The sequence below is a fragment of the Sus scrofa genome, chromosome X (assembly GCF_054392235.1).
Source record: "Sus scrofa isolate SSC_HxYL_T2T_F1_AM1 chromosome X, Sscrofa_HxYL_maternal_Yorkshire_Landrace_v2.0, whole genome shotgun sequence".
NCBI lineage: Eukaryota > Metazoa > Chordata > Mammalia > Artiodactyla > Suidae > Sus > Sus scrofa.
Genome location: NC_139401.1, coordinates 64,779,840 through 64,794,717, shown reverse-complemented (window position 1 = coordinate 64,794,717; position 14,878 = coordinate 64,779,840). Strand labels below are relative to the sequence as shown.

Genomic DNA, 14,878 nt, shown 5'->3' with positions numbered 1-14,878 from the left:
TCAGTGGGTTAAGGATCCAGCATTGCTGTGAGCTGTGGTGTAGGTCGCAGACACGGCTCGGATCCCACGTTGCTGTGGCTGTGGTGTAGGCCAGAGGCTACAGCTCCGATTTGACCCCTAGCCTGGTAACCTCCATATGCCATGGGTGCGGCCCTAGAAAAGACCAAAAAAAAAAAAAAAAAAAAAAAAAGATAATTCAGGAGCTGATTAGGCTTTAAATTTACACAAGGATTTACAGGTTACATAGAAGGAATATTGTTTGACTCTCACAAACATGGTAGGTTTTTTAAGTTCACATGACACATGAGGAAAATGAGGCCCAAAGAAGGGAAATGACTTTCTCAAGGCCAAACACCCAGTAAATGGCAGAATCAAGTTTACACTTTGGGCTTATGGGGTTCCCAGTTTTATTGCATCTTATTCTCTTCTCTTTGGAGTCCAGGATAACCTGGCCTAGACTAAGACCACAAAATCCACTCAGCTTTGGACCTTGATCCTGGTGCTATTTTAGTAGCTGAGAACCTTACAGGGGAAAATGAGGTATGAACTTTTACTTTGGGTAGTTTCACTACAGAGTGAAGGTTCTTCTTTGTTTCCCGGTCATAGAACATACTTCTCTCACGTTAAGTATTCTGGACAAAGGAGCCAAGAATCCAGCAGCTGCAGAAATAGATACCCTGGAAGGGAACCAGGATTGGCAGTGACAGTCCTTCCATCCAGTGGGTCATGCATTCATTCACTCATTAATTTACTCATGATGAGCCTCTGAGAGCCAGGCCCTGTGCTAGGTACCCAGAAATTCAGATAAATCAGACATGTTTCCCGCCCTTGAGGAATTCACAGCCAAGTAGGGGAGTAGGGGCAGGAGGTAGGCCACATGTACAAATCATCACAATTCCACATTTCCACAATTCCACAATTCCACAAGCACTGGAAAAGAAAATGGCAGGCAGAAGGAAGAACGGAGAAAAATTCAAGGAGGTATGAAAGTGTTTAGTTTGAGGAACTGTGTATAGTCTGGCTGGAGAGCAGAGGGCCAGACAGAGAGTGGGAAATGTGTGTACAGCAGCAGGTCAGGGCCACATCATGAAGAATCTTGTATGTCAATGTGCTAGAACTTGAACTTTATCCAGAGCCCAATAGGGAGATAGCACTTGAAGGGGCCTAATCAGGGGAGAAAGAGAGGCGGGTTTATGTTTCAGATTGTCACTCTTTCTGTTAGGTGAAAAGTAGGTGGGGAATGGGGATGGGAGAGGTTAGGCAGAACTTGAGACAATGAGGCTACTGCAGATTGAGCATGGCCTTTGGGATAAAAATCACGAGACAAATATACCAACTATCTACATAGTAAAACTGCAGTAAATAATAGGCTATAGGAGGTGAGTAGAGGACGCAAGGGTAAGTCCAAAGTTTCTGGCCTGGGTAATTAGGTTGATGACAGTGCTATTAACTGAAGTCAGGAACAGAGGAAAAGACCTGGTTGGGAATAAGGGGGAGTGAGTCCTCCTTTTGTAATGAATCTCATTCTGGACCTATTGGATTCGGGGCATCTGTGGAAACTTCTGCTCAGAACCATGCAGTAGGCGCTGCAGTGGACCTGCAGATGCAAACTTGCACCGAAGTAGACACGGTCCCTGCCCTTGAGATGCTTGCCTTCTAGTGGGAGACAGAGTGGCTAGACAGAAAGAGACAGATCTGAAGTTTCTGAGGTAAAAAAGGGCATCTTGTTGAACAAGTGAAAATAGAGAGCTGGAGCCCCAAGGGAAATGGGAAGTTAGTTGTGGGTTAGAGGTTGGGAAGTCTGAAAAGGGTGGCCTGGAAACCAGCTTCAAAGGTGACTGACAGGCTTTGTCCAGACCTGAAGAGTCTTTAGCATCAGTGGCTGGTCTGGAGCTAGCCATCCCAGCATCCTCTCTGCTGTGCCTACAGATTCTATGTCCAGCCCATGCCCTGCTATCTGAGGCCAAGCCAGGGGGACTTTTCATCTTTTCCTTGCCTGGCTTCCTTGCTCCCCCATAGCCCCTGGCCAGCCCTGTGCCACAGGCCCCAGCCTGGAGCTGGTCATGAGAGCACGTTCTTGACATTCCAGCCTCCCCCAGCCCTCTCAGCTGGACCACACAGAGCCCTATTCACAGCCTGACCCTCCCTTCCTCCTGAGTGGGCTCTCACCACCCTCAGGCCCATCCCTTGGGTTGCCAACACAGACTATGGCCAATGTGGGAAGTAGGCTCCCCTGATCCTTTAGTAGCTGATTCCTGTTTCCTGAGGTCTCTCCATTGGGAGAGGGTGCAGTGGCTTTGGCTACTTGTGTGTACATGAGAGTATATGTGTGTTCTGTGTAGTCAGTCAACTTCCTCTAGGCTAAGCCTAGAATAGGGGCTGCGTTGTGCTAGACACAGGGATGGATAAATCACAAACTAAGGCTTAAAAGAGCTCACAGACCAGCAAGGAAGTAGTTGGGTACACAGAGGGCATATGTGGGTTGGGGCTGGATTGAGCCTGGCATCAGGTCCTCAGTTTGAACATTGGTGTCATGATGTCAATTTTTAACCCCATCCCAGTGACCTGGGAACATGTAATCATATTCAGGGTGTGATACCTGCTGGGAGTGAGGTGCTATGAGGGATGCCAATCTCTTCTCTGGAAAGGGCAGAGGAGACATGGTTTAAAGTGGGACTGATCTATCTACAAAACAGAAACAGACTCACAGACATAGAGAACAGACTGTGGTTACCAAGGCGGGGGGAAGGGGGAGTGGGATGGACTGGGGGTTTGGGGATAGTTGATGCAAACTATTTTATCTAGAATGGATAAACAACAGGGTCCTACTGTATAGCACAGGGAACTATAACCACTCTCTTGGGATATAACATGATGGAAGATAATATAAAAAAAAGAATGTATGTGTATATAGACTGGGTCACTTTCTGTACAGCAGAAATTGGCACAACATTGTAAATCAGTTGATTATTTTAATAAAACAATTTTTTTAAGTAGGACTGACCAACAACAGGCATTCTGGGCCTGACCATCTGCCTTTGTTCAGTTCTTTGCTGGGGCTCAGACTTTTTGCCTGTAATGATAGGTGGGTCCCTGACAATTCTCATCCTTTCATCACAAGGAAGAGGGTGAGGTACAACCCCAGCTGGGAAAAGACAATGGAAGAAGTGACTTCAAGAGGGCCTTTGTAGGAGTTCCCATCGTGGCACAGCGGAAACAAATTCGACTAGGAACCATGAAGTTGCGGGTTCGATCCCTGGCCTCGCTCGGTGGGTTAAGGATCCAGCATTGCTGTGAGCTGTGGTGTAGGTCACAGACACGGCTCGGATCCCACGTTGCTGTGGCTGTATTGTAGGCAGCAGCTGTAGCTCTGATTCAACCCCTAGTCTGGGCTCCATATGCCGCGGGTGTGGCCCTAAAAAGAAAAAAAAAAAAAAAAAAAAAAAGAAGAAGGCCTTTGTAGAACTCAAGAGTCTGGGACAGCATTCTGAGGAATCCCCTGAGGATTTTGTCCCTTCTCTGAGAGCACAGGGTGTCCCAGACTGGCTGGGAATCTGAGCCTGTCTGAATTCCTGACTCCCCTTTTCCACTCACCAGAACTACCCCACTCACCCACCCCCCAAAGGGCAACCGACCTGTAACCTCAAGAATGCCAATCTGCATATCATTTTATAACTCACCCAGTGACAGAACTCCTGCTGCTTTGGGCTCTTTTTGCCTTAATTTCTTCCTGCCAGTCCTGGCTTGGCCTCCTTTGCTCCTTCCCCACTCCCCACTCCTCACCTGGCCTATAGGGCCACTCCACCAGGGCTGGTTCCTCCCCTTTGCCCACCGCCTCCCACCCCCCCCCACCCCCAGCACCCCTTACAGCCTTCTCCAGCCTAGCGCCCTACTGCCCCCTGCGCCTCCACGGCAGGCAGAGAGCCGGCCAGAGGGAAGAGAGAGAAAGCAGCTGCAAACCCCAGGGATTCCCTAGATAATTTCAGGAATGTTATGTCCCAAAGATTTGACTTTCCCACCAGCCATCAGGGACCCTCCTTCCTGCCCAGAGCTTGGGAGTCCCTCTGGGAGAGAGGCCTTAGACAGGATGAGTGCAGGAATGAACTAGAAGAGAAAGACACAGCAGTTCCAGAGTGGAATGGGGCCTCTTCCAGACTCCAAACTAGTTTGACCTGGAGTGGGAGTAGGGGTGGGGATAGGAGGAGTTGAAAGAATGGCCTAAACAACTATTCACTTCCTGAGCCTCAAGGTATTAACATCAGTGTTTCCTACTGTCTTTTTATCTCGGCAGGATGTCCACAATTCTAGGCTGTCCTCAGACAGATGAGATTTCTCCCTATTTTATGGATGAGGAAACTGAAGGCCTAAAGCCATGGGCCTCAGGTCACCTAGAGCAACCAATAAACTGTCTTCAGATTCAACTCAGATTTTCTGAGTACCTACCATGTGACAGACCCTTTCACATATGTCATGGTTGCAATCAATTATGAAGTGGGGGCTGTTGTCCTTGTGTTGGAGATAAAGAATCAGGCTCAGAGAGGGGCAGGAGAGGCAGAAGCTGGGCTTGCAGATCAGCATTCCATTTCCAGCAGCTACTACATTGTATCATTGTGCTGCATTCTCTCTCAAGCTCCTAGGGTGATCCAGGCCAGGGTAGCTGAAAAGGGCAGGGAAAGTCAACCCACACCCATTTCCAGGGCCTCAAGCTCCATTCCCCAAAAGCAAGACTTCTTCTCCTCTGCCATTTGGCAGCCCCAGCCTTGCAGCTGCAGGTCTAGCTGGACTCCAAGTCTCTGGTGGCAGAGGCAGCTCAGGGGTGGACCAGAGGGTTGGGTCAAGAAGCTCCACCACCCAACCCCACTGTGAAACCTCTGACCCCATAATCCCAGCACAGGCTGCCTGAGCTACTGCTCCCTGTTATTGTTACTTGGGACTTGTAAATGCAGGCTAGGCCTGGATCGCAGAACTTCCCAGGCCTCCAGCTGTTCTCCAGTCCTACAAGCTGCTGGGAGGACCGATCTCCAGGACAGGCTCATTTCTCTCATCTTGGGTTCAGCTCCCCTCCCCCAGGGACCTTGAGTGGAAATCACTGACATCTGGGGAGCAAGGTTTTTTTTTTCCACTTGGCCTGGAAGTTCAGAGATGCAAATATTGTCAACTAAAAAAAAAAAAAAAAAAAAAAAGCACAACCTAAAAGTTGAGAATTATGTTTTATTCGGTGGTCTTTTGGAGGAATTCAAGCCCAAAAGACAGCCTCTCAGAAAGCTCTGTGAGAGACTGCTCTGAAGAAGTGGAGGAGCCAGGATTTAAAGGAGTTTTTGCAACAAAGACCAAGTAGTTGGAACATCAAAAGATTACAGATGATTAAAGAAAAACAGATATCTCAAGTTACTGAATTTAACACTTTTCTATGTAAAGGAAGATGCAAGAGTCCTGCCTTTTTTTTTCAGTCAAAAATATTAAATATAATGCATACCAGAGCTGGAAGGCCTTTCAGAGAGATAAACCAATCTAATCCACTCATTTGATAGGTGGAAAAACTGAGATACAGATTATGTTGTCGATAGAACATGAACTTTGGACCTCCACTGTATGGGTTTAAAATCTCAAGTTTATCACATAATATCTGTGTGACCTTGGATAAGTATCCTAACCAATTCTGTGTTTCGGTAAAATTAGGATGAGGAGAATAACACCACTGGCTTTGTGGAGTGATTGTGATGGTGAAATGAAATAATATACATGAAGGGCTTGGAACAGTGTCTACCACATACTATATGTGCTCTATAAATGTTAGCTAAATATTAGTTCCAACTTTCTGTAGTGCTTTGGTGGGGGAGGTAGGAAACCTGGCATTGCCTGTCTGTAGGCTTTCCCACTTCCTTCTGCCCCTACCAGCCATTTTGCCAGGTATGTCCTCCACCCCCAGTACCCCAACTCATATTCCGTTTGGTAACAAAGAAGCTGAAGGCATAGAAAGAATTTGTGGGAGTTCCCGTCATGGCTCAGTGGTTAACGAATCTGACTAGGAACCATGAGGTTGTGGGTTTGATCCCTGGCCTCGCTCAGTGGGTTAAGGACCTGGTGTTGCTGTGAGCTGTGGTGTAGGTTGCAGACGCGGCTTGGATCCCGCATTGCTATGGCTCTGGTGTAGGCCAGTGGCTACAGCTCCAATTGGACCCCTAGCCTGGGAACCTCCATATGCCACAGGAGTGGCCCTAGAAAAGGCAAAAAAAAAAAAAAAAAAAAAAAGAATTTGTGTCCAGCACACATCAGAGTCAAAGCCTTGCTTCCTACTCCCCATCTCACTCCCCAGAACAAATATTGTCCAATCTCAGATGGCTGGTAGCAAACCTCACCAATTGTGCTGAGATGGCTCAACTGAGGGAGAGGGGCAAGGGTTAGGAGTTCCAAAGGGGTAAAATCTGGAGGTCCCCAACCTCATGCCCAGGCTGGGCCCACTTTCAAGATTGTTCTGGCTGTGCTGTTGTAGGAAGTACCTTGGCATTCCAGTTTAGCCATCCCTTGGCCTTGAGAACTAGGTGAGATTACCATGCACTGGTGCAAGATACATCAAAATTGTTAAATGACTAAGCAGTTTTATACCCAGACATTTTCTGGACTGAATCAATCATACCCACAAACAGGGCATGTGGGGGTTGAAATGTGAAAAGCTCTTATTTTATATCCACTAGACAGTAAGCTCCATGATAGTATGGACCTAGAGCTATTTTGTTCACCATTATTTATCTCCTTGGGACCTAACCCAGTGCCTGGCACATGGTAGGTCCTGAATAACTATTGCTTGGTTGAATAAGTGAAGGAATGAGTTTGTCAAGGCTTATCACAGTCTAGGGAAACCATCCCATTTCATTCAAGATAGCAGTAAATAAACATCTTGACAGCTCTTGCCATCATTATTTCATGTGATCCTCGCTACAGCCCTATGAGATAGGAATTATCATTTTTTACAGCATACAAATAATAAAAATGGTTAGTGTTCACTAACCACATGCCCGGTCCTTTTCTAAGTGCTTTATATATATTAATTATATATATTAACTCATTTAAGCCCCATAACAACTTCATGAGGTAGTCATTAGTTTCATTTTGCAGAGTAGGAAACTAAAGCTCAGAAGGGTGAAGTAACAGCCCCATGGTCACACAGCTAACAAGTTATGACCTAGATAGTGAAATGCTTGACTCCATGTCTTCTTATTCTAGAGATCCTTTCCTCGAGGTCTTTTCATTGCATTAAGAGCACAAAGTTCAAACTCCTACACACAGAATTACAAGGCTCTCATTTTGGCCCCTGTTCCCATCGCCGTTCACATGCAATCCTTACATCCAGGGTAAGCCCCCTAGCTCTGTGCTGCCTCGCTTTCCTTTCCTGTCTCCAATTTTACTCTTCCTTGAAGAAATCTCCCTTCCCTTTTCCCACAGAGATCATCCTTTCAGATTCTGATCCAACTACACATCTACCATGTGCCAGGCTTGCATTATGTCATCAACTCACAACTTCCTTTAGGTCCAGCTGTGCCAATAACCTTACCACAACCTATTCTTTCATCTCATGGACCTGTTCCTCACAGATATGGGGCATATGTCAGCATATAGGCAATTTACAACTAGCCACACAAGAACAACCCACAGTGTGGATTTTTTACCCATGTTGGGAGTCAGTACCCACCACTCAGCTGACACATCATTTAACTGGGCTGTTGAACTGCAGAGAGGGGCCTGGTGATGAAGCCTCCTTCTATGAGGTATAGGACCTTGCCCTGCCCTCACTAAGTGGTTTGGCCATGACCCGAGAATCTTTGTCATAAGTCTTCCCTTTTTTGGACCCGGTAATTTAGTGGATGTATATACAAGTCTCAGATGCACATGACTACACGACCACTTACACATACACCACACACACACACACACACACACACACACACACACACACACACACACACATTCCGGCTGATTAAAGAACTTGGAGTAGTGTCCTGAAATGAAGCAGGCTATCTGAGGAGGTGGTAAGTTTCACATCTTTGGAGGTGTTCAACAGTGTCTGGCCATCCTCTTGGTGAGGTGTGAGAGAAAGAGGACAGTTGGAATAGCATCCAGAATTATTTGAGAGTTTCTATATATTCATGTGCTCTCCTGAATTTATTCTACTCTCTTTTTCCCCTCCCATGACAAATACACACTGCATGTGGCCAATTGGTCTAGGGCAAAGGCCTGGAAAAGGAGAGACATCCTGGGGGCTGGGAATAGAACTGTTGAATCACCCAGTCATTGTCATACTTTCAACCCCATACCCTGCCAGGCTGATTCCCAGAATGAAGACTGGGAAGCTGTGACCTGGCCTGGAGGCAGAGCAGGCAGGGAGTGTGAACAAGCACATATGAGGACATGTGTTCACATGAGCACACATATGCACATGACCATTGGCCTGCAGAGGGGGTGTGAAAGCACACACCCACATGAACAGGAGCCCAGGAAGACACATGAGAGTCCCGTGCATATGGTGGGAGCACACACAGCAGGGGGTGCTTAAGAATGTGTCCTTGGGTGAACTCATGGCATTCCTTGTGCACATATGCACTCATATGCCTGACTACTGAGTACAGTGACTGGGAGAAAAGTGTGGCATCCCTTGTGGACCCTCAGTGGGTGCTAACCTTGACAAGGCTTCCCAGTTTACAGGAGATTTTTCTATCTGAAATTTGCTTTGCCTCCCATAGAAGCAGGTAGGTGAGACAGGGTTATTACCACATGTGTTTGTGTGCATGTGTGTGGCATGTACCGCCGGTATTGCTGTTACTTTTCACCAGAGCCAAGTTGTGTACAGATTCTGCCACAGAACAATTAGAGATACTACCATCCACTACAGACTGTGTATGGATCACACTGTGTCCTGACCTCCTGGTGACCTTGGGCACATCTCTTCCCCTCTTTGAACCTTAGTTTCCTCATCAATAACTTCAAGAGAGAAGAACAGAAGGGGGGACAGAGGACCTCTATGGACCTTTCCATCTCTGATCTTGTGTGACTCTCTGCGTCTGTTATAAGGAGAAAGCATTGAGGGTCACCAGGGAGTATTGACCCTCTCAAAGTCACCTAGAGGTCATGGCTGAGATAGAACTCCAGCTGGATTTTCCACCTGCCAGGCCAGTGCTCTCCAGGACCTGATATGCCTATCTGATACAAAGAGAGGGGATCCACATTCTGGGCACTCTTTATGTGCATCATACTATGCTAGGTGCTGGAATGGGACAAAAGGACACATCAAATAAAAGGTCCCGTGTGTACACATTTGAGTGTGAGGATGGGGGAGTCATATGCATGCATAGTGCTGTGCTGAGAGGCCAGGGGTACATTCTTGACCCCCTTTAGCCTCCAGGGAAGACATGTCAGACACATATCTACACTGGGTTCATCTCACAGCCAACACCTTGCCCCTTGGCTGCCCTAACCCCAGTCTGACCTCTTACCACCTTCCCAGTATCACTGGCTTTTGAGGTGTCACCCTTAGCTCTGACACAGGTTGCTTCTGGTCTTAGAGTCCAAGAGTGCCAGAGGAGAGGGCTGAAGAGGAGTGTGGCAAAGGAGCAGACGAGACCTGAGGCCTTAACCCAAGAGTTTTCAAATATGGAACAAGCATTATTCTTTGCTGGATGCCCCTGGTGTACAGTTCAGAAATCTTCCAACGAGTCCTGTGTGTTGACCACCCAGACCATGCCAGGCACTTTAAAGACACAACTCGCCTAATTCTCATAGTACTTCTATGAGGCACACCCTGATTAGTGTCATTTTGCAGATGAGGAAACTGAGGTTCAGAGAGGATTGCTCAAAGTCACACAGCTAGAATGTGGTGGTGGGTGGGGGGGCCCTGGAATTCTGAGTTTCTATACCTCTTCATACCTCCTCAGCTGATGGAGAGGTACAAACTGTGTGTGGGGGATGCTGGGGGTTTGGTTTCCCCATCAGAACCACAAGAAGGTTGAATGGGACATCTAAAAGAGCCCATTTCAGTCACTGCAGGCTCGGCCATGGCCAGGCCCCTCCCCAGTGTCAGGTCTTGCATGTGGTGCCACCTCTCTCTTCCCACACAGCCATGCAATTGCTCAGAGAGGGAGGGTGTCCCAGAACAGCCCATGCCCTTGACTAGGTTTACAAGCCTAGAAGACCTGCCTATTGCACTGGGGCCTCAGAGCAGCAGCATTGAAATGGGAGTTGGGAAACTCAAAGTATGTGTTGGACTCGCAGGCTGTCTCTTACCCTCAAGATCGAACTGTGTGCTGATTCATGTCTGACACAGCCCTGTGTGTGAAAGTGTGTACACATGTGCATTTGCACTATGGGTGTGCTTCCATATGTCTCCATAACTCTATGTGTACCTGCAAACTTGTTCACAGGAGGGTCTATACAGACATGTGTGCATGTGTGTGCATGTGTGCCTACCTTTGTATGTGCATGTAGGCATATGTGTGTGAGTCTACATTGTTGTGGATGTGTGTTGTCCACAAATACGGAGCTTACACATGCATTTCTGCACACTCTTAGCTATACACACATGTACATTGACACATCATTCAAGCACAGATATACACACATACACATATACACAGAGACAAACACATGCAAAAGCACATGCACACACAGTGTTTGGAATCTGGGATAGAGATCCCTGACTTTTTTTTTTTTTGGCCCCAGCATGCAACTTGATGTGGCATCTCTGTTCCCAGACTAGGGATTGAACCTGAGCCATGAGTCAAATCCTAACTACTAGACCACCAGAGAACTCCCAACCTGACTTTCTCTTGGGTTCCTCCTACCCAAGAGAACAATTTCTAAGAGGCTGACATGGGTTGCTGGGAGACATATTGGGATAATGAGCGCAAGGGGATTTACATCCATGCCAGGCACCCAGAATGGTTCACCAGGTAGTGGACGATGGTGCCAGTCTGGTGCCCAACCTCATGGGAATTTTCACTTCCACTTTGCCTTGTCCTTATCATTAGATCCATCTCTCATCATCTCCTCCATACCTATCCTCACTGCCATTTTAGCCACCTTCCTGGCCTCTGCATGGCCACTGGGCCCTTCCACACCATTTCTGCCTGAGACCGCTTGGAGTGGTTTTCTTAAAACTGAACATTTAATTATATCCCTACTTTACTAAAATCCCTGTCATCCCCTAAAGCAACTTCCCCCAAACTTTGGAATTTCATGGATGAGGAAGACATTTAAAAAAAAATAAGTAGGGTAACAGAGCATTGCAAATTTTTAATTTTGCTGAAGACAGACATTTTTTTTAAATCTCACACTCTTATTTCATAAAAGAAAGATTGTTTGAACCCCACCCCCAAAAGATGGACATCACAATCTCCAAGTAAAGAAGAGTCCTTTGAGCTGAATTCATTTAGCTCTCTGAAAACTGCACTGCATTATCCCCACCTTTCTCGCATTTCACCACAGATGAGTGAAAAATCTCATTTGGGATCCTCACTAGGTAAGGATCTTGTTCCCAGGGATCAATTCTAAGCTCTGGTTCCAGACCCCAGTTCCCCCTCTCTAGTTCCTCTCCCCTCTAATCCTGCACTTGAGGAGCATGAGGATGCCAGCCCTTCCCCCAATCCACCACCAGTTGACTGCCTCCAGACTCTTGCTGGAGAAGTTCTCTCTGCCAGGCATGCCTGGAATTCCTCCCCCCACCTTTTGGACTGACAAACTCTTCTCTTCAAGTTTCAGGCTCAGCCCAAATGTGACCTCCAGTGAAAACATTTCAAGTCCCTCCAAGGGTCCTCACCTAACTTTCATCCTATCTTCTATATAGTCTAGTTGTTTAAAAGTCTCCCAACTGGGTTCAGCTGTGGGAAGCCACAGAGTGTCAAGAAGAGTACGGACTTAAGAGTTCAGATCACAACTATGCCAATCACATCTGAGTGACCTTGCAAATGTTTCTTGATTATTCACAGTGTCCATTCCCCATCTATAAAAGTAGGATAAAAATGGCTTGTGGTGAATATCTTATAATAAGCTATAATGGAAAAGAACATGAAAAAGAATATATATATATAACTATAACTGAATCACTTTGCCATACACCAGAAACTAACACAATATAGTAAATCAACTATACTTCGAAAAATAAAAATTAAAAATTAAATAAAAGTTTTGTTCTTTAAAAGAGACTCTTAAAAAAAAAAAAGGCTTGTGGTGAAGATTGCTACCAGTTAATGAACTGAAAGTACCTATATCTGATATATACCAGATACTAAATAAATATCAGTTCCCTGGGTCTTGAGAATGGAAATGATGCCCTCTATATCCTCATGAGTCTTGCTGTGCTCATGTACCCCCTGTTTCCACAATACAATAAGCACTCAACAAACATTTATTGACTGACTATCTAGCATAGTGTCTGACATATGGTAGGGGCTTGATAAAGATTTGTCAATTTTCTTACCTCTTCTTTGAGGACAGAAACCATGTCTGTCCCTTCTTGGTTTTTGTGTAACTCCTATGGTGCCTAGCACAGGGCAGGTACTTGATATATGTTAATGGAAATTAGTAATGATAATCACAGTAATAGTTACCATTACTCCTATAGATGCTACATGCCAGGTATCATGCAAGGAACTTTACACACATTATCTCATATTTGCATATATTTAATATGTAAAGAGTAACACCCACTTCATCACCTTATAAGGTTGGGGTTACTATTGTCTTTATGTTAAAGCTGAGGAAACTGAGGCTCAGAGAGGTTAAGAATCTTGCCTTTGGGGCAAGGCCAAGGAAGCAACAAAGGCAGTTTTTAAAAGAAGCGCCAACAGGCTGACTTATTTCAATGGGAAAGCAGCAGAAATTCACAGAGCTGGTTAAGTGACAAAGGCAAGACTTGAACCCAAGACTCTCTAGCTCCAAGGTAGTCTCAGAAGCCCATCTGCCTTCCAGATGGCACGCAGCGGTCCCCAGCTGCCTCATTCCACCCAAAACAGGGGAGTGGGCTGGGTCTGGGCAGCCTCTTACCTTCACTTTCCTGAAGCAAGCCCAAAACACGTCCAGCAGAGGCATGATGGGGTGTGGGGAGCTGGCAGGGCCCAGCAGAGTTTTGCTGGGCACGGGCCTCTCCCTCTCTGGGGACCAGGCTACAGGGGACCAGAGGCTTTTTGAGAGCCAGCCCTGGCCCCGTGCTCCATCAGCGGGCTCAGCTCGGAGAGGGAAGAGGCGGAGAGCAGAGGCCAGAGCTCAGCTCGCCTGCACTCCAGGCGCCTCCAAGGGAAGGAAGGAGGGAGAGAGGGAGGAAGAGAGGCTAGCTGAGGAGGAGGGACTAGGAGGCGGGTCACTGATTCAAACTCGGAACCGTTAACCAGTTGGCTGGGACTGGACAGTGATGCCAGCTGAAATTCCCTGAACATTACAGTTCCCAAGCTTGGAGTGTCCAGCCCACTGTGGCTCAGCCACTGGGCCCACTACCTGCTTGCTGCCTCTTGCTGAATGATACACCGGCCCTCCCTGGGGGCCTCTGGGCAGAACCCAGACAGCTCAGTGGCACTGGAAAAGTTCCAAGGAGAAAAGCCCAGGGAGGAAAGCCCTCAACCTAGGAAGGTCCCAGGCAGGTGAGGTGACAGTCACAGAAGGGGAAAGGCGTATGGCCTTAGGAAACCTTCTCTGACAGGAAGCTCGGGGCCCTGGGTCATGGGGTCATTCTCCCACCCTGCTCTAACATCAGGAACTGTGACTCACTCTGCCATTTTGGGGAAGCCCCCTTCTTCTGGGCCTCACTTTTCCCAGCTGTACAATGAGAGGCAAGCTCACAGGTTGCTAAGTCTCAAGTGTGTTGTATGGCTCCTGTTTGGGATTACATAAAGGGCAACTATGGAAGAAAATTCCTGCAGGATAACAATTGCTGCTCCTCTCAGAACTACTATGCTGCCCCTGGGCGTCCATAAAGAAGTCAGGGAGTGCCCCAAAGAGATTCCAAGCCCTCAAAGGTCATTTTATCCACCCCCTGCCTCAGTGTACACAGCTCTCTTCCAGCTCGGGTAGCGTGGCTATATGTTCTTTTCTGAACATGATCTGAGTTCTTTATCTGCTCTCATGCTCGGAAATCTCCAGATCCAGAAGTTTAGCCTGGAATCTGTTCTTGAACCTCCTGCATGAACCGAAGTCAGCTCTTCCAGTGGAAACAGAGTTAACATTAGGCACTTTTAGAGGCTTTCTGGGCAGGAAGCCATTAAGGAGCAATGATTTCCCTCCACCCCTAAGCCTCAGCAGGCAGGGTGCCATGGCTGGTGGCCAGAAGGCTCCCAGGGACCCCATGGCAAAGGGCCAGGCTTGGGTCTCTGGGGACACATGTCATCAAAAAGCCCAGAATAACTTATTCCTTCTGGCCTCGCTTCCCTTTCAGTAACTCAAGCTGGTCAGGCAAAGGGCCAAATCCTGGGGTCCTAGAAAGTCTTAATCCTGCTTTGAGCAAGCCTCTGCCTAAGTCCGACTTTCCTCCTCTGTGGTTTGTCCCATAGGTGTGTCCCTCCTGAGGGTCTGTAAGGATCCCTCCAGTTCTGCTTAAACAACTCTATGGCCCTCATTTTCCTCATTTGTACCCTAGGAAAGTGATGATAACAGATGTCTCACCTCTCTAGCCCTGACCTCTGGGCTATCTCAGATGTTCATTCATTCGGGCCCTGAATGGCAGTCAGCCAAAGGCAAGGCAAGTGGCTCCTTCTCACCCACCTCTAACTGCACACACTCTTGTGAGGGGAAGCCCCCTTCATGGGGCAGGTGAGTAACATGAGGACCCAGAGCAAAACAGTGCTCCATCCTTTGAGCATTTCTCTTCTCCCGCAGCCAGAGGTTTGAGGATGGGAAACAC

The 14,878-nt window shown here is 47.3% G+C and overlaps 1 protein-coding gene across 4 annotated transcripts in view; it reads right to left on the bottom strand.

The window, feature by feature from the left end:
- STARD8 (StAR related lipid transfer domain containing 8) overlaps window positions 1-13,284 on the bottom strand; it is an 83,553-nt gene extending 70,269 nt beyond the window's left edge. For all 4 annotated transcript variants that reach the window (XM_085008783.1, XM_085008785.1, XM_021079617.2 and 1 more), the window contains exon 1: window positions 13,033-13,284. Coding sequence is in view for 1 of the 4 variants with exons in the window: in XM_021079617.2 (XP_020935276.2) it covers window positions 13,033-13,077 (45 nt within the window). In the remaining 3 variants the exon portion in view is untranslated. The remainder of the gene's footprint in view (window positions 1-13,032) is intronic.
- Window positions 13,285-14,878: the final 1,594 nt, after the last annotated feature.